This window comes from Lytechinus variegatus, chromosome 3, assembly GCF_018143015.1.
Source record: "Lytechinus variegatus isolate NC3 chromosome 3, Lvar_3.0, whole genome shotgun sequence".
Lineage (NCBI taxonomy): Eukaryota > Metazoa > Echinodermata > Echinoidea > Temnopleuroida > Toxopneustidae > Lytechinus > Lytechinus variegatus.
In genome coordinates this window covers 27186728-27205807 of record NC_054742.1, presented here as the reverse complement: position 1 = coordinate 27205807, position 19080 = coordinate 27186728, and the positions used below count along the sequence as shown (strand labels likewise).

Below are 19080 nucleotides of genomic sequence, written 5' to 3'. Positions count from 1 at the left end.
CGTGATTATAAGTTTTTAAAGAAATGTGAGCAGATTGATTCTAAGTTTACATTTGAAATTCAATAATTTCAATAATTTCATAAAATGAAGAGGTTCTCTAAGCTGGCTTCAACTCACTCAACACTCAGTTTTGATGACGATCAGCCATGCATTAAATCTTTTGTTCACCATGGGAAAGCTTCTGTGGGAAACTGGTGAAAACACTTTTATCTCATGAAATTATGGAAATACAAGCCTTATTTCAAATGACCAGAACTTTTTTATTTCTTGACCATTTCTGTGATTGAGGTACCAAATTAAAGAGCAGATATTGAACTTTTCAGAAATGTGGTTTTCTTTTTCAAACCCAGATACCCCTCGCCAAATGAGTTTTTGGTATCCTTTCTTCAAATTGTTTTTGCTCACTCATGCGTGAATAAGAAATAAACTAAGTAATATCAGATGAAAGAGGAGATTCTAAGCTTTAAATTGGTAGGTTATTTATCTATTCTATTTATGATAAGGTTATGATAAATGATCGCTAATTCTCGGTTTTGTTTATTCTGGGACGCACTGTATATACTATATATATATATATAATCTACGCGTTTGTTTCGGATTTTTTTAAGAGGGGGGGACGAATTGGTAATCTCTGAAAACAAAACTGGAACACGATGTCAAACGCCTTCTGTTCCTTTTTCTTACCTTAGTCCATACGTCATGTCATATTTGACCGTTGTAGTTCAAAATGAATTCGGTAAATGAACTTCAATCCATTCCGGTTTAGGATGATTGGTGAGGAATTGTAACACCTGCTGTGAATACTCTGTATCAGGATTACCCGATTATCCGAAGTTTGAACTATAAATGATTAGTGATAAAGTTCGGTCAAAGACAAGGACAGATCTGTTGATTTAAACACATAATATCTTGTAAAAGAGGATGTTACTACTTCTGACGAATATAAATAATTTTGCAACGCTGATTCAAGGGAGTTAGTGTGAGACCTTCATTATTTCCTGTTAATATTTATCAAAACCAGGAGGGATAAAGTAAATGTTCCAGGCGGCCAAAGCGTTGTACTTCGTTTTAAGCGACACATTTCCATTACAAGAAAATTTATTTGTTCTTTCCCATGTGTCACATATTAATTGGTAATGATATCCATTGTATTATATAAAGATAATAGATAACTCAGTTTTAACCAAACCATTGAAATGCATGAATTATGAATGGAAATTGTTTTTGATGATCCGTCTTGCCTTGATTAGGCAAAGAGGCTTGATATTAGAAACCAAATGAAGTTTATTATCTTTCAACTTATCAATTTCCATATCATGATGGATGGTGCAAATAAGTCAATAGAAGATTAGGCATTAATTATTAAGATTGAAAATGATATGAATGCTATTATTGCGAGCTGAGCTCGTCAGTTTGTGTAAAATAGCTAAGCTCGTCAACACCGATTAACTGGTGAGTAAAGACGATTTCAATACTTTTTATATTAGTTCTTTATTACAGTTATAATATCAAGACGACTATTGCTCGCTTCACTTATTTCAATAGCATGCCATTTTTTAAGCGAACCAGCTATTCTTGCTAATATTATTTCAAAATATGTAACAAACATCTGTTTGCCAATGTAGTTATTTTATACCACTGCGCAGTCCGGTTACAATGGGGTATCTATGGGGGGGGGGGGCTCGTGCCCCGAGCGCCACATGCAGGGGGGGGGTAAGAAAAATTAATGAGGAGAAAAGAAAAGGAAAAGAGGGGCTGAAAATGAAAAAAGAACAGGTGAGAAAATAGTAAGCAAAATGAAAATTAATCCACCTAAATGTCTTGTAATCTTAGATTCATTTTGCACAATTCAGTTCTGCAGAATCAGGGACTTTGCCTACTTGCAGAACTTGATTTTTGCAAGAAAATTTGTTTATCCATTGTTTGCTGCTGCAAACTGCTCTCATAAAAATATTCCTATTCAAGAGGGCGGTCGCTACATTATTGTGTAATCTATTGCACAACAGTCTCAGACTATCAATCGGTAGAACAGAGACTGCAAGACTGGACAATTTCACATCTACTGAAGACAGGCAATTCATGTAAGTATGACACTGACACACATATGTATTCCGTAGTAGTAGATCAAAAATTTTCCTTTTAGCATGTTTACCTGTTTTTCATATGATTAGGCCCTAAAACAAGCACAATTACGTCAACGTATTCGACAGATTTTTATATCATGTTATGCTACAATTATTCTGCTTGAAACTACAATTCTCTAATACGTTGACATGCGTCATAAAAAACAATGCATGCAGTTTGCTTATCAAAGTCGTTCCAACATAATAATCATTAATTTATTTATCTTTTCTAAAAAAACTTCCATATATAAGTGAGTATAACTCTTGGAAAAGGCAAAAATCTAGTTACCGTCTAAAGCCATTCATTCAATTTCTGAAGTAAGCCTATAAGGGTAAATATAAGGTATAAGGTAAATTTGATTCCGCGTAGTTTTTGTTTTTCAGTCTCCAAGACTGTTCTTCTGAAATCATCATATACGGGTATGATGAGAGATGTTCAAACATACATGAAAAACTTACAGTATTACATGATTTTTACATTGGAACACCATGATTTGGGGCCTTTTGCATATTTCCCTTCTGATCATAAATATAACAATAGCTTAGCGTGTACATAAATCACGGTGGCTGATAAACATGTATGTATATTTAACACTAAGCTACACACTACCAGGAATTATTTCCATCTCCCCACCACAGTTAAGTATTGAAGGTCGGCGAGACTGAATATTTTATTGTTTACGTGTATATATATATATATATATATATATATATATATATATATATATATATATATATATATATATATATATATATATATAACCCCTCGAAAAAAGTTTGGAAATCTGACTTTGATCGATCGTAAGGAATTGTCAGATAATAATCATAAAACAGATAATACACCACCTAAAATATTTATGGGAATTAATATGCTCACTTCTGATATGATCGACGCCCAAGATGACTTTTCATTCAGCACATCTACCTTAATCAGTTTCTTTCCATGTTAATTATTCCATTCTTCTTCTTACTTGTATTTTATCCGAAGACTGGAGTACCCTTTTTTTAAATAAATTATCTACCTACTTACATATCTATCTCTCTCCCACTCTCGATTTCTCTCTCTCTCTCTCACTCTTTCTTGAAAATTAATATCTGTTGATTTTTTTTATCTTTGTGTAAAAGCGATAACTGTTTTTTTTTTATTCCATTCTTTCTTTCCAAAGACGATTACTGAATATTTAGTCATCAATATGTTTTATTTCTTTAAATACCTTTGTATTATAAGAATCATGAAGCTTCTACATTCAGCCTTAACTGTGGTCACGGTGATTGCCGTTATCTGTAACGTTGTCGACTCCGCTAAGATATGTGCTTTCAACATCCAGGTCTTGGGAAAGACAAAAATGGGTAAACCGGAAGTCGTTGAAGTCCTCACAAAGGTAATCAAAATCTCCAAATGTTTTTCTTTTCTTTTCCCTGCGCAACCACTCTCCCCCCCCCCCTCTACTTTCACTTTACATCCTAAACATTTTCTCTCCTTTTCCCCAACTCATCTCGCAATTTTCACTATCTCCATCTCTTCTGCTCTCTTATTTTCTAAACACACGTAAATTCTTCGACTTAGGAAAGGGGAAGGGGAAATATCTAAAAACATTACTAAATCATTGTGACATCTAAAATCAAACATAAAAGAATGGACGAAGCGACTATAGAAGCATTTTTTTTCGTTTCTACGACTCATTGAATTATTTGATATACAAGATACCTAGAAAATAATCAAGAATGGATTGAATGTGAAATCTATAAAATCTACTAATAAACGTTTGTAGTGACTTATAGAAAAACCCACGTACATTGGCAAACGCTTTTCAATGATTATTTCTCTATAGTATTGGCCCAAGTCTTTCAAGACTCATTCCTGACCCAAATAATACTCCCAACAGATTTTCTGCATGACCCCAACCCAAATTCGATTTATTTTACAGAAGAAGCATAACTTGCGAAAATAATTCATAACTTAAAAACAAAGAAGCAAAGCTCAGGGCATGATGGAATTAAGAATTAGAAAGGGAAAAAATTGTAATATAATTGTTAAACCTAAGTTTGGCATATATCTTAAATCTATGAATATCTACAGTTGTTGTTCCTTCATCACTGAAACTATCTTGTGTTATTCCTGTTTTTAAACAGGTGACAATACTGCGTTAGATGATTTTCGACCAATATCACTATTAACCGGTTTGTCCAAGCTTTTGACTTGAAAAATCGATTAGCATCACGAAGTTCTTTAATGTGTATGACTTATTTTATCCATTACAATTTGGCTTTCGTAAAATTATAATACTACACATGCTTTATTAGCAATAGTTGATAAGATTTCTAGCGGAATCGACAATTTTGAACATATTACTGTTGGAATGTACTGTTCCTGGACTTCTCCAAGGCTTTTGATACCATTAATCATGAAATGTTATCATACAAACTTATTTTTTGTGGAGTCAGATGAATTATAGCCTTGGAGTTGTCCAGGAACTACCTATACAATCGAAAACAAGTTGTCTCTGTCGAAAATACAAACTCCGACACAAAATGCTTAATTGTGGTGTTCCGCAAGGCTCTGTTTAGGCCCAGTACTTTTCCTTATCTACATTAATGATTTTTGTAAGTCCTCCATTATCATTTATTCTGTTTGTTGACGACTCATATATGTTTTCTCCCATAAGAAACCACGTCATTTATTTGCCACAACAATCATGAACTGGAACAGGTTTCAGAATGGATCAAGGGCCAGTAAATTATCACTTAGTCTAAAAAAATAACTATATCTACATATCTATATCTATATTATAGATGAACTTCCAGCTAATATGATTATTTTTAATACAATAATATACAAAGAGTCCTGTTAATCCTACACTTTTTTCCATGGACCGAAAATGTTTGTGCTTCTCAAGAATACATACGATGAAAAAAAATATCTACATATCTATATCTATATTATAGATGAACTTCCAGCTAATATGATTATTTTTAATACAATAATATACAAAGAGTCCTGTTAATCCTACACTTTTTTCCATGGACCGAAAATGTTTGTGCTTCTCAAGAATACATACGATGAAAAAATCTTTCAAAGGAAACAAAACAAAAGTTACAATTTTTGTATTTGTAACTCCATAACTGCCATGTGCGATTTTCTAAACGAGCTTTACTTTCATTGATATCAATCCAAGAGCGACATTAACAAAATTTAATCAGGTAATAAACGGATTCCCTCTTTTTTCCACTACCCCCCCCGCTGTCTCTCTCTCTCTCTCTCTCTCTCAGTCTTTAAAGATAAATATGATTCAACGGAATATTTTTGTCTCTTGCTTTGTATCTAGATAATCAAACGATATGATATGGTTCTTATCCAAGAGATACGAGATGCCGATCAAGTGGCAATCTATCAATTGCTCGATGAAGTTAATTCGTAAGTATTATTACTTTGTGATTTAAAGGTCAAGTTTCCTCACACAGTCATAAATTTTAGTTTGATGTAAAGAGGAGACAAACTAAATAACATAGTTGTGACATCTATCATGGGTGTCGATCGGTATTCTTGGTGGGGGGGGGATGATTGACACAAATGTTCTTGTGGATGGGGATCTCTTTCAACATTGCCCCCACTAAAATCACAAGTTAGGACATTTGGGAGTGGTTGATATGCATGATGTTCTTGGAAATTCGTTCATTGTTGCAGTGTAATGTACTTGTATAATTTTTTGAAAATCAAATTTGTGTTACAAGTAAGCCTATTCTAAACTCATACGAAAGAAAAATGACAAAAATTGTCTGGACCATGCACAAAGTGATCTGTTTATTGAGCACGATGTAAACAACTTCTCTCTTAAATCTAACCCGACTGGCAACATCTTTTTTCTTCTTAATGCATTGATGATAAAATGCAGATTCGGACAAATTAAGACTAGCATAAATTACAAGCTGTGTGGCTTCTCGTGGATTTTAACATGTTTTAAATGCTTTATAAGTGCATGAAACAAAAACAAACATAAAAACAATCAAAACTCAACTGTCATGTTATGATATTTCTCCAACATTTTCTTGAACTATCAGTGTGTAATATCAGATAAGCGTTAAAATGAAATTTACGTACCGCATGAGTGTGCTCATATAGAATGCAAAACTATCACCCCTTTCCAAACTCAAAACAGATTTCTTTTTGCCAAAATAAGAAAAAAATCAGTCAAGTCTAGTTTTTCAAGTCCATGAAAATAACAAAAATAACATGGGAAAAAAATCCGATGTTCATATCCGAAGATACGCTTTACAGAGAAATGAATGATTATTCTTTCTTAAACCATTAATTGATTTCACTTATTAAAAATTTGTAAAAATATGATCATAATATATTGAGCTCACTGAAACTCAATATTTTTATGAGAGGTATCTGATGGGGTCACATGATGAAATGTTTAATATTAATTACATCCAACCGCATACAACAAAAGCACCATACATATATGTTACTGATCACCGAGCGAGCATTATGACTTTTAAAAGTGAAATTTTTGCATTTGATATGGGCTCACTCTTTCATGACTATAGGCACATCATTTTGACATAGATAGGTAATGAGGACATCATTTCATCCTTTTTCATCTTGAACCTCCACCTATCTGTTTAAAAGTCCTGGAAAAGTATGTTTTTATTTAATAACAATATACACAACTTGCGAGGGAAACAAACTGATTGATGGCATACTATAATCATCACTATAATCATCTTGATTAAACTTCATTTTTTCATCATCATTATTATAATTTTTCTACCCTAAATCATTGGGGGATGATAATAGAGGCCACCCCCCTTGAAATATTGGGGGGATATATCTCCCCCATCCCCCCATGATCGACACCCATGACATCTATCTCCCTCGCTCTTTTTTGTTTTCATTTCCGTTTGCATTCTGTAGGCCTTTATGTAATTCCAAATAACATTTTAAAATTCAATTAACCTTCTTCACTAAACCATTTAACGGGTAATCTGCACATCATGGAACGCATTCAAAATTCATGAGGAAACTGATGACTTCACACATCACTGTATCTTCGGTATTCAAACTACAAAAATAGGTCAATCTTGATAAGCTCTTGTGTTAGGGCTTGGTAGGAACCCGCCCCCTGAGATGTGCAATCGCCGCATAATAAAATATTTTTAATCGATCTGCGTCTATTTGGTTCATTCTTTCTCAACATAACGCCACGGAAAAAATAAAGGGAATATCATGAAATCCAGAACTCGCTGACAAGCGAAACAGGGACTTCTTTTTCGAAATTCTTTCAGGGCTAATGACTCTGTCAATAAAGGGGAAGGCATGAAGCGCACAACTGAATGCAACACCAAAATTTGTCAAGTAAGATTCCCAAGGTAAAATAACGGTCCCTCGACCTCCTTTTCCGGCTTACTTACGATAACTTAAAAAACTAAGGAGCGAGTTAGTTAGCCAAGGGAACGTCTTAGTTAAGGCAATCGAACAAGTTAGTATCTTGGGAACGAGTTGAAAAACACCATGTCATACAACAGTAGCTATAACAGGCTTGTATACATCTCTTTGAAGCATTTTTAAATTCTAAAAATACTACAGATAGAATGAGTACGTGATAATTATAATCAGCTCTTAAAATTCAAATTCACTTGATTTTCGGTTCTAGAGCACCTAGAAGGTGCAAAACAAAAGACCTGTATTGTAACCAATAAATAGTTGCAAGACCAATATTGTAAAAGCCATTCTGAAGGTTAAGCTAAAGGGTGAATACTGATATTCCCAGGGTTACCCAAGTTAAATGAGAATGAAACCTTTGAAACAGGATAGCTTGTGTGAAAACAAAAATCAAAGAAACATAGCCACGAAAGTTTGAGAAAATCGGACAAATAATGAGAAAGTTTTGAGCATTTGAATATTGCCATCACTAATGCTATGGAGATCCTCAAATTGACAATGCGACAAAGATGTGTGATGTCTCTTGTGAACAACTCTCCCCATTACTTTAGTATATATTTCACTTAAACTGCCTCTTTTATCACATCTATCAGTAGATCATGTGTTCTTTCTAGAGGAGGGCATGTGATAAAGATTTTTAAAGGATACATCATGGATAAAGAGTTTGTATCACAATAAGAAAAAGCAAAAAGAGACATTTTGAGGGTATTTTATAGTCCATCAAAGGGAAAGTTGTTCACATGTGACATCACAAATCCTTGTCGCATTGCCAATGGGAGGATCTCCATAGCATTAGTGATTGCAATATTCAAATGCTCATAACTTTCTCATTATTTGTCCGATTTTTCTCAAATTTTCTTTGTTCTTATTCTTTGATTTTTCTGTTTCGACACACGCCTACTTGTTCCAAAGGTTTCATTCCCCTTTAATGATGCCATTTTTTATTAGTGATTGCTTATGTGTGAAAATTTGAATTTCCACCTTTGAGACAAGCCGCTCAGTCCCTTGGTACTGTATTCATTTTCATAACTATATAAAAAAATTCCTTTGAAACCTTTATTTACAATTTTAGCGTTTGGATGTCAGAAAGCTACCAGAATCTTCCAGTTTATTTTATGCTCAAGAAGTGGCTTTGTATTAAAAACAAAGAATATATTTATTTATTTATTTATTTATTTATTTAATTATTTATTTATTTATTTATTTATTTATCTATTTATTTATCAGAACATATTTAATCAGGTACAAAAGATCAGTATAAACTGTTTTTCATCAATGACCTGATGAAAACATAAAGAACAACGTAAATCATCAAATCATACATGAAAATAAAGTCAAAATCGAAATCAAAGATAACAATACTTAGTAACATAAATAAACAAATATTGTTACTTAAATGATAATATGAATCAAACTTAAATATTTTAAATTATTAAAAGGGAACAGTAACTAATTTTAAAACTACTAATTGTATAATTTAATCGCTGATAAAAACAATGAACAATGAAATAATTCCGGCACAATAGAAAATCGAGTGAAAAAAATATATATGCGGATTCTTTTATCTTGATCGGTCATCCGCTCAAAGCACCCGTTTAAATAAACGATCTGGAAATAGTTTTAGCACCCGCTGAAACAAAAGTTTTTATTTAATTCCACATCATAACAGTTTCTGGAATAATTTGAGGAAACACGCATTAACATATAAACGAACATGAACAGTTACAGCCACCTTTAGGATATTGCTAAAACTGAAAAGCCTTTTTCATGTTTTTTTATATAACCATTGTTGTAATCCGGTATTGATTCTTTTCTAATAAACGTTCTCTTTTCCGCACATTTGATCTTAATCAGAGCTTCTGGAAACCAATATGCAATGGCACTGGGCCCACGTGTGGGGAGGACCTCTAGTAAGGAGCAGTATGCTTACTTCTATAAGTAAGTTCAATTAAGCATAATATACATACTTAAATGTTGGGCAACATACTGTCCACTGTGTTCGGTAATGTATGTTGGTAAAACTATATGTATATTCTGGCAATTATTATCCAATTTAGCAAATGTATTACCCAATTATTAGTTTTAATTACCCAATTTGGACAGATTTTAACCAATAGTTGTGTGGACAGTATGTTGCCCAGGGTTGGTTAAAAGTTGGGAATTTTTTGCCCAACTATTTTAAGATTGTATGTAATTTCCTGCAAAACAAAATGTATGCATTTATTTACAATGAATTCAATATATACAATACCATGAACTATAGTCTAACAGGGATGGATGGATATGACGGATGGATGGCCGGATAGACGAACGAGCAACCAGTAAACAGAATTCAGTTCAAAATCGATTTTATTATTCTATGATATGCATCGAACCTTATAATCCACAGGGTTTTACACAGAAAATCACCCCGTAGGCCACGAATATACATATAATAAATTAAATACTGTAAAATGTATCTTTATTGATTGTGTTCTTTTCCCCTCTTGTTTGTATAATTTTTAATGTATATACATAATATATTATTTTTTTCCATCTCTTTGACAATATTCCTATTGTAATTTCATTGGTGAATTCTATACAAGCCTTAACTTGGCTTCAAGTATACTCCATTTTCCAATCAAATATTAAACATTTCTTTGGTGTTTAGATTTTTCTTCTTTCTTCTTTCTCTTATGTTGTGTTTTCATAACACTTCACCTTTATATCTGTTTAAACCTGATATTTTATTATATATTATATCATCATTTTTTTAATTGATTAAGAAATAAAGTCTACCAAATTGAAAATTCCTCAACAGAGGGTACAGAAAGGTTTGGAAAGTGGGGAAGGGGCTGACCATGCTAAAAAAACGGTTACACTTCGTAATTCCGAAGGTTCTTTATTCCGAAGGTTCGTAATTCCGAAACACGTAAATTGCCTATACCTCGATGTTCGTTAATCCGAAAACGTAAAAGGGTTCGTTAATCCGAATATTTGTGGCGTTATTCCGAAGGTTCGATAATCCGAAAACGAAATAAGGTTCGATGTTCCGAAAGTTCGTTAATCCGAAAACGAGATAAGGTTCGTTGTTCCGAAGGTTCGTTTATCCGAAAACGAAATAAGGTTCGTTGTTCCGAAGGTTCGTTAGTCCGAAAACGAAATAAGGTTCGTTAATCATTTCGTTTTCGGACTAACGAACCTTCGGAACTACGAACCTCATTTCGTTTTCGGATTAACAAACCTTCGGAATTACGAACCTTCGGAAATACGAACCTTCGGAATAGCGAACCTTCGGAATAACCGAACCTTCGGAATAACCGAACCTTCGGAATAACGAAGCTTCGGAATTACGAATATATGCGAAAAAACACACAAAATCAGATTGTCATTTTACGTTTTTATACCCCCCCCCCCCACATCCCGCGGCCCCTGCACAATGTGAAATATCATTTTGATGTTGCTTCATGATGTTTGACCAACAGGCACAGTGAATTCCAAGTCGAGGGAAGTTTTACATACGTAGAACCAAACGACGAGTTCGAGAGGGAACCTTACGTGGTCAACTTCAAGAGCTTGAAATCATTAAGTAAATCGCATCCTAACTCTTGATTGTGTAAGGGGGTATGCGAGCTTGAGGATGTATGGGGTGAGTGTGGGTGAATATGAGGGTGCGTGAGTGTGCATGTGACAAACAACTTAAAGAACTATTTACAGCTTGTTCTTTTGATAATTTTTGCAATGTCAGGTTGCCGCCACAGGGCAGGATGAACTGTCCCTTAGAATTTGCCAAATAGTAAAAAAAAAAAGAGGAAACGGGAACAAAGAACGGAGAACAGTATACATTATTGAGTGATATGTTTGTGTAACTTTATGACACAAGTATGATCCTATTATATTGATTAGGTTGTCTTTCCCTCCTATTTTTGGGCCACCCAGACTCTATTATGTCAATAACGATGATAATATACGGAAGCTTTATAGTGCCATCGACTTGTATAGAGATGGCGATAAAGCTTCCGTAATAACTGATATATCATTTTACCTGTTTCTATCGCTTTTCAGGTGTCTCTGACTTTACGGTTATTGGACTTCATGCTAAACCAGACGATGCTGTAAATGAGATTGATTCACTTACCGCTGTATACGAAGAAGCTGCTAACAAATATGGCACTGACGTGAGTTTATCATTGATTGATCAAAGAAATATGATACAGGGTGGACCAAGGATTTCACAATGGGGAAGGGGCACGACACATTAGTTGATAAAGAGTCTGTAACTATACTGTATAGAAAAGGGAAGGGCCGGGCAATTCTCCTCAAAGAAGCATATACTTTGGGAGTGTTTCATCAACATTTTTTTCCGACAAGTTGTCAGATCTGACAACTTCCTTTGATTCTTATTGGCTGAGAGGCACTGTTACTATGGTAATTGTCAGATGAAAAAGGACTTGTATCTTACACTATATTCTCACCTCATTTCTTTCATTTTATTGTCCAAAGGAATAAAAAAACAACTGTTTATTCGGGGAAAGAACTCCTCTCTTACAGAAAAGAATTCAAGAAATGCGTAGTTACATACGCATCCTGTTCAGGATCACAAACATTGCTCTTGTGATCCTGAACAAGATGCGTATGTAACTAAATAAAATAAAAAATAGATAATTTTTGTCATTCCGAACTAAAAATTCTAGGCACGTTTTGTAATCATAAACAAGATAGGTATATAACTAAATAATTCATGCGAGCACAAAACGCGAGTGGATGTATATACATATATATATATATATATATATATATATATATATATATATATATATATATATATATATATATATATATATATATACATGTATATAAAAGTTGTGTATTTTAGAAACTGAATTTTCCGTGATTTAAATTATCATCTTATTTGCCAAGAAAATTTCGTTTCTGAGAAATTCTGTGAATTCCTTGTTTTCCATGGTTTTCCGTATCGTAGAAAGCTGAGGAAGATAGAATTCAAGCTATAAACTTGTTAAACCATTATGGATCTTGATCAATTTGTACAGGCCTCCATCATCATGGGTGATTTGAATGCTGATTGTAGCTATGTTGGTCAGAATGACTGGGATGACATCAGTCTTTGGAAAGACAATAGATTTGATTGGCTTATTTCTGATAATGCCGACACCACGGTCTCGTCTACTAACTGTGCATATGACAGGTAGGAATGATAAGCCTGACACGATGCCCAGTTTTTTTTCAAGGTTCAATATATAGGACTTTATTACATTATAGTAATCATTGTAACATTTAATTTCACTTAAATTTTCCGGCGGTCAAATTTAGCGCAACTTCTGTCTATGATCTTTTTCTTTGTAAACAGAGTTACAGTTATACACAAATGTTGTTTCAAAACGCTTTATGTGAACATTGTAACCATATGTTGTAACCAAACATTTCCACCCCATTCAAGGCCTGACAATTTATTTTGAATAATTATGTTAGATCACATCACACAACATGTGTTTTATAATCTTTCATATAAGGAATTCGAATTTGAAAATTAACAGTAGACTTTTAAAGACATATGCAAGATTTTAAATGAAAATTTTGCCCCAAAGGATGAAATTCAATTCAATATAAAGAATGATCTTTAAATTTTTTTTTACTTTTAATCATTTCTGCTATTTCCTGCTCGGTGTTCTTGATTTATGCATACATTGCTGAATCCATCCTTTAGCCATTGTCGGATGTGCCATAAGTGAAACGCTATATGTTACCCATCAAAGGTCCACCCACAAAACATTTCATTCTCTTCTCATGGGGCATTTTGGGGGAATTATTTGGCAAGGAAACAATGTATAGTTGATTTTATTAAATGATTTTTTTTTCATCCACTTACTTGAAACTTATCTAAGCCAAAGATATTGAAGATTCATCGTTGTTTTGTAAGATTTTCTATTTCATTCATTGTGATAAAATGAGTTCTGATATTCATGTACGCAACGATCAAAAATTATACCTCTCCCCTTCCCCCGGGGGGGGGCTTCCATTGACGTGTGGGTACCAGGCGCGGCCATTGGGTTCCGAAAATCACCCTAAATAAGTATTTTCCAAAATCTGAAAATGCACCTTTTAACAAGTATTGGCGTGTGAAACCCGACCCTTATAACAAATATTGGAAAAAACGGTACCCTTGACAATTCCTTGAATTTACCCCCTAAACAAGTACAGCGATATTTTCATTATAATATGGCACGGACGTGATCACGGACGTCGGCTTTACATTTACTTTCACTGGGTTTATAAGTACCGCCCCACCTTCTACACCTTGCTCAAATCGGACTCTTAATATTTATATTTAAATAAAAGAGTAAATTCACAGAGTAAAATGCTGAAAATTTCATCAAAATCGGATAACAAATAACGAAGTTATTGAATTCTTAAGTTTATCAATATATTATGAAAACTATAATTATATGCATATCGTCATGAATATTTATTAGGTGGGCTGATGATGTCACATCCCCACTTTCCTTTTTAATGTTATTACATGAAATCACAAAAGTTTCATTATTTCATACATGTGTTAATGATCTGTCTCCAATATGATGAAATAAGTTGCGGCAATAAATAACTAATGCACTTAATTATTTGTCAATCCAATTGTTTTAGTTCTTGGTAGAAAATTTTTGAAATGGGGATCTCAGCCAAATTTAACTATGCCAGTTGTTATGGGGCGGATCAGGGGCAACGGGCAGAAATCTCGTGAACTGTGCCCGTTGCCCTTGGTAACCAACTTAGTTCATTGTTTTGGAGATATGGTCATATAACATGACCCCACTTTTGACCAATCAGAGGAATGGATTATTCGACATTCTTAAATAGAGGTTAATAAAATATATACATATATATATATTCAATTCCATTACTAATCAAATCATATTAGGATCGTACTTGCTGGTATCGACGCGGGTGACAGAAGTTCAGGATTCGTCTTCAACTTCCAGTCATATTATGGGCTCACTCAGGAAGAGGTACAGAACACTTTTTTCAATTATTCCATTAATACTGCATCCCTTTAAAGTCAAGTCTACCCCCACAAACAAGTTGATTTAATTAGAATAGATATAGAGAAAAAAATGAATAAATGTAATTGTAACATCATTCTAATAGAGAATGGTTGTAAGATGAGAAAGTTGTGGATTTTTTTCACAAAAAAGTAGGCCTATACAGGCGGTACGCCAGTGGGGGAAACGATGAATTAATTAAAAAAAAAAATTTCATAGATGAGTTCCTTCACTGATACTTATTTTGTTGAGCATTCTATTTTATTAACTTCATGCCCGCCTCCCCGCTGACGTCTCCCTCTCTCGTTCCATTTCCTTCTCTTCGTTTCTCTGCCCTTTCCTTTGTATTGTGTATTGTATTGTATTTTTGCCTATAGGCGTATCCCGCCACAAGCCTCAACTTTAGGGTATACGCCGTCTTTATTAAAACCAACATGTACATATTCATATTTTTCATAACAAATTGATTTTTGTATGAATTAATGTTTACGAAAAATGAAATGAGATGGAAGAAAATAAATGTTTATTTGAATTGAATTGAAAAATATCAATTCAATAAAAAATTCCACAAGTATCATTCCTTGTAATGATAGTGGCGGGATCACAAGAAGCACAAGATAATGGCTCATTCAAAATGACCCCTGAAAGAAAGAATGAAAGAATTAAAGAAGTACATGAAGTAGAAAGGGAAGTATCATTTTGTTCAGGCTATTGTAAATTAAGCACTCCGATATGATCAGTTGCTTATAAAGATAAATTACAATCATGATAAGCTTTTGATTATTTTGAATGACATGAAATAAAATGAAAATGTTTGCAACTGCGTGTGATGCCATTTCAGTGTTTGCTCATTCGCATACCGCTTGGTGTGAACTGTTTTGCAAATAATATCATATATATATATATATATATATATATATTATTTATTTGTCATTTTTTCAGCAAACCAGCAGCCTTTCTTTAAAAATCATTCCCAAGCCCCTGCCAATTTTGATGAGCTTTTCAGTATCACTTAATTTTTGTTTCTTGTATTCAAATCATGTGGTTCTAAAAGACGTGAATCGGTGATAACGGCAATTAATAATCATAATGCGATGCACGCGGAGATTTTCTTATCGTGCTTATTGAATATGCGTGAAAATTCATGTGACACCACTAAAAAGATAATGGAAATAATATATATATCTATATTCACACAACCCATGGGCCTATAACTATTTGTTATAATTCGTCTTTCGTCAACATTCGTCTTTTTATAGTTATAGGCCTTCGACGGTCTTCGTCAGTATAAATGGTGCAGTGTGTTTATGTTTTCACTATTTCAACATCTAGTTTGACTTTACCAGTAATTATGGTCTAATGAATATGGTAACACATCTATTTTTTGTAGACAGTACGTTATTGTTTTGGTGAATGACAGCGTCGATAACAATATTATGATACTTATACTTAGTCAAACCGACCCCTTACCACACACTGTCTATTTCTCTTTCTCTCCCTAACACACCCACTTACAGGCAAAGGATGTCAGCGATCATTATCCTGTTTATTTCGATCTCTACTGATACCACTTTATACGTTTGGACAGTTTCATTGATAATGGATAACTCTAATAATTCAACTTTTGATCAGCTATAAACTTAGTCGTAAACACAATTAATGGATCAGAGTAAATATAATAATCGCTAGATTTATGCAAGATTATGCTAATAATTAAATGAGGAGGAGGAGGATGAAAAAGAGGGTGAGGAAAACGATGATAATGATGATAAAATACAGTCTTGTAGTAATGATAGCAAATGATGATATTCATAAAATAATAAGAAGAATTCTATCAGAAATTCTAGATCATCGATCATCACCATTATAGTGATTATCATAATTTTCTCATTCCTTCCTCATGACTGTGGATGAATATGTTAATAAATTCAAATGAAATCAAAACAAATGAATTGAAATCAGAGACCTATACTATTTGTTTATTATGTACCACTCATAATACCTTTAATCGGGCATACGACAATATTTCATGCTATTATACCAAGCCGTGTAAAACAATGGCTACAGTGAATCTCCAAGACGTTCATATTAATGAATATTCACCTATATAAAGTGTGCTTAAATAATAATTATACGTGTAATCGATAATTTCAAAAGAGTGATTAAATTCCAATCTGTGCAACATAAACTTTTGTGTGTGTGTGTGTGAGTTTTGTAATGGGTAGTGTTCAAGGGTTAAGGCAATAACATATAGTATGTTGACACAATAATTTTATATGCAACCCATAAGACGAAAATTTCAATTAAATATAAGATATTCAATTATTGGGAAAGTTAAAACATGTGGATATACCCATTTATATTGGCCAATTAAGAATTAAAGGTTCCCCATTCGCAATTGGAGTTTAAAGGGATGATCCCTGCTGAAAGTATTTATTGCTAATTAAGTAGAGTATAGAATTCACTAAGCAAAATGCCGAAAATTTCATCAAAATCAGATAACAAATAATAAAGTTATTGAAGTTTAAAGTTTAGCAATATTTAGTGAAAACAGTCGTCATGAATATTCATTAGGTGGGCTGATGATGTCACATCTCCACTTTCCGTTTTCTTATGTTATTACATAAAATCATATTTTTTCATTATTTCATACTTGTGTGAATAATATGTCTCCCTTATAATGAAATAAGTTGCAGCAATAAATATGTAATGCACTAAGTCAGTTGTCAATCCAATTTTTCTAGTTCTTGGAGGAAAAAAAATGAATAAACCTAATTTCATATAATAAAATACAAAAGAACAAGTGGAGATGTGACATCATCAGCCCACCTAATGAATATTCATGACGACTGTTTTCACAAAATATTGCTAAACTTTAAAATTATTATTATTATTTATTGGGCAAATGATATTCAAAAATACATTTCAGTGTAAACAATACAAAATAAGAAATATCAACCATTGGAACGCCAGGGACAGAAAAAGTTAACTAAATTACTGTGGCATAAAGCCTCCTGTCCCAATTCCAATGGTTGATTTACAATATATAAAAAACTAAACAATAATAAAATACTTATAATTATAAAGGGGTGTAGCATGCGATTAATAAAATATATAAGTAAACTTAGTTACTTGTAACTAATTCAATATCTTTGATATTTGTTATCCGATTTTGATGAAATTTTCGGCGTTTTGCTCAGTGAATTCTACTCTATTAGAATACAAACATTTTCAGCCCGGACCATCCCTTTAATGGTGGCAATAAGGCCAATTTTCATTTGGTTTCAATAGGCATAATAGGAACAATTTGTTTGGTTAATTATTGGAAATTAGCAATAACGACACTTGGTTCAATATTGACAATTGGTTTCACTATAGTGACCATGCAATCGGTATAAGGTCTCATAGAAGAAATTCCACTGGCGTAACAGGCGGGGGATGGGGCTGGCGGAATTCACCGGGGGAAAAAAGAAAAAAGAAAGAAAAAAAAAGAGGAAAGGGGAAAAGGAAAAAGTGAAAAGAAACCTAAGAAAAAAAAACATATAAAGAAAAAAAAAACGTAAGGAAAGCGGGAAAAGGAAGCAAGAATTGTGAGAAAGAGCAGATCATTCCGAAATATACTGATACATTAGCATGATTAGATGGCAATCAAAAGCGGGAAAGGTAGAATGGAATGAGCCCCAAACAAAAGCTAAAAAAAAAAGAGAACTTAGTAACACGACCGGGCTGCCGAGGGTTGAAAATAAAGAAAGGAAAGGAAAGATGGAAGGCGTAATACTGTGTATGAAGTCTATTATTAAAGGGCTCTATATCGGCCCCCTTTATGGATCGACCCTTCCTGCATTAAGCTTTACGTTGAATCATTGACGTAGGGATGGGGCTTGCATGGTTCCACACCCGAAGGGAGGCAACGAAATTAAATAAATGGAAAATAGTAAAATATGTCATTTACTGAATTTTAATGTAAAAATCTATCACATGACTATAATTTCATTTCAAAAGGAAATGTAATTGAAATACTTACATACTGAAACTACAAATTGGAACTTTTGCTGACGTAAAAAACATCGTGGGGACTTTTGCCAGCCCCCCCCCCCACACTTTTCATTAGCCTTTTGCAAAAAAAGTGAATAGGCCCTAATTATAATTATGTATTTATCTTACCCCCCATGCACACAAACACACGCACACAAATTTTTCAAATTCGTTTCGCAGCCCCTGATTATGTCTCAAGAATCGAATTACCTTCCGATCATCAGGATTTGAAATTCTATGATATAAATATTCAGATCTTAATGAGCGCAACATGCTTGTCTGGTAAGAAGATGTAGATCTGAGGTTTTACTGCCTGGTTCAATTAATTAACTTATCTCCTTCAAAACAATTAAAAATTTACAAAAAAATATATAAAAAGAAATTTGTTTAATCAGTGGCATACAGGGGCGGAAATCTCTCCCAAAAGATAGGGGGGACAAGG

At 33.4% G+C, this 19080-nt stretch overlaps 1 protein-coding gene across 2 annotated transcripts; it reads left to right on the top strand.

Annotated features, from left to right (window-relative positions):
* The first annotated feature begins 1381 nt into the window (after positions 1 to 1381).
* LOC121412193 (deoxyribonuclease-1-like) lies at positions 1382 to 16791 on the top strand. 2 transcript variants are annotated; one of them, XM_041605101.1, is made up of 10 exons: positions 1430 to 1452; positions 2007 to 2081; positions 3352 to 3505; positions 5450 to 5538; positions 9424 to 9507; positions 11034 to 11137; positions 11614 to 11726; positions 12600 to 12754; positions 14483 to 14570; positions 16121 to 16791. In XM_041605101.1, the coding sequence occupies exons 3-10, from the start codon at positions 3356 to 3358 to the stop codon at positions 16166 to 16168; spliced, it is 831 nt and encodes a 276-aa protein (XP_041461035.1). In that variant the 5' UTR covers positions 1430 to 1452; positions 2007 to 2081; positions 3352 to 3355; the 3' UTR covers positions 16169 to 16791. The 2 variants fall into 2 exon arrangements, with proteins under 2 accessions (XP_041461034.1, XP_041461035.1); XM_041605100.1 differs by lacking the exon at positions 2007 to 2081 and having other exon boundaries at positions 1382 to 1452.
* Positions 16792 to 19080: the final 2289 nt, after the last annotated feature.

Excerpts from the sequence above, each read along its gene's own strand:
- LOC121412193 (XM_041605100.1), top strand. The coding sequence starts at position 3,356 with ATGAAGCTTCTACATTCAGCCTTAACTGTGGTCACGGTGATTGCCGTT. Across the intron at positions 5,539-9,423 it reads TTGCTCGATGAAGTTAATTC|AGCTTCTGGAAACCAATATG; the intron begins GTAAGTATTATT and ends GATCTTAATCAG. Across the intron at positions 9,508-11,033 it reads CAGTATGCTTACTTCTATAA|GCACAGTGAATTCCAAGTCG; the intron begins GTAAGTTCAATT and ends TTTGACCAACAG.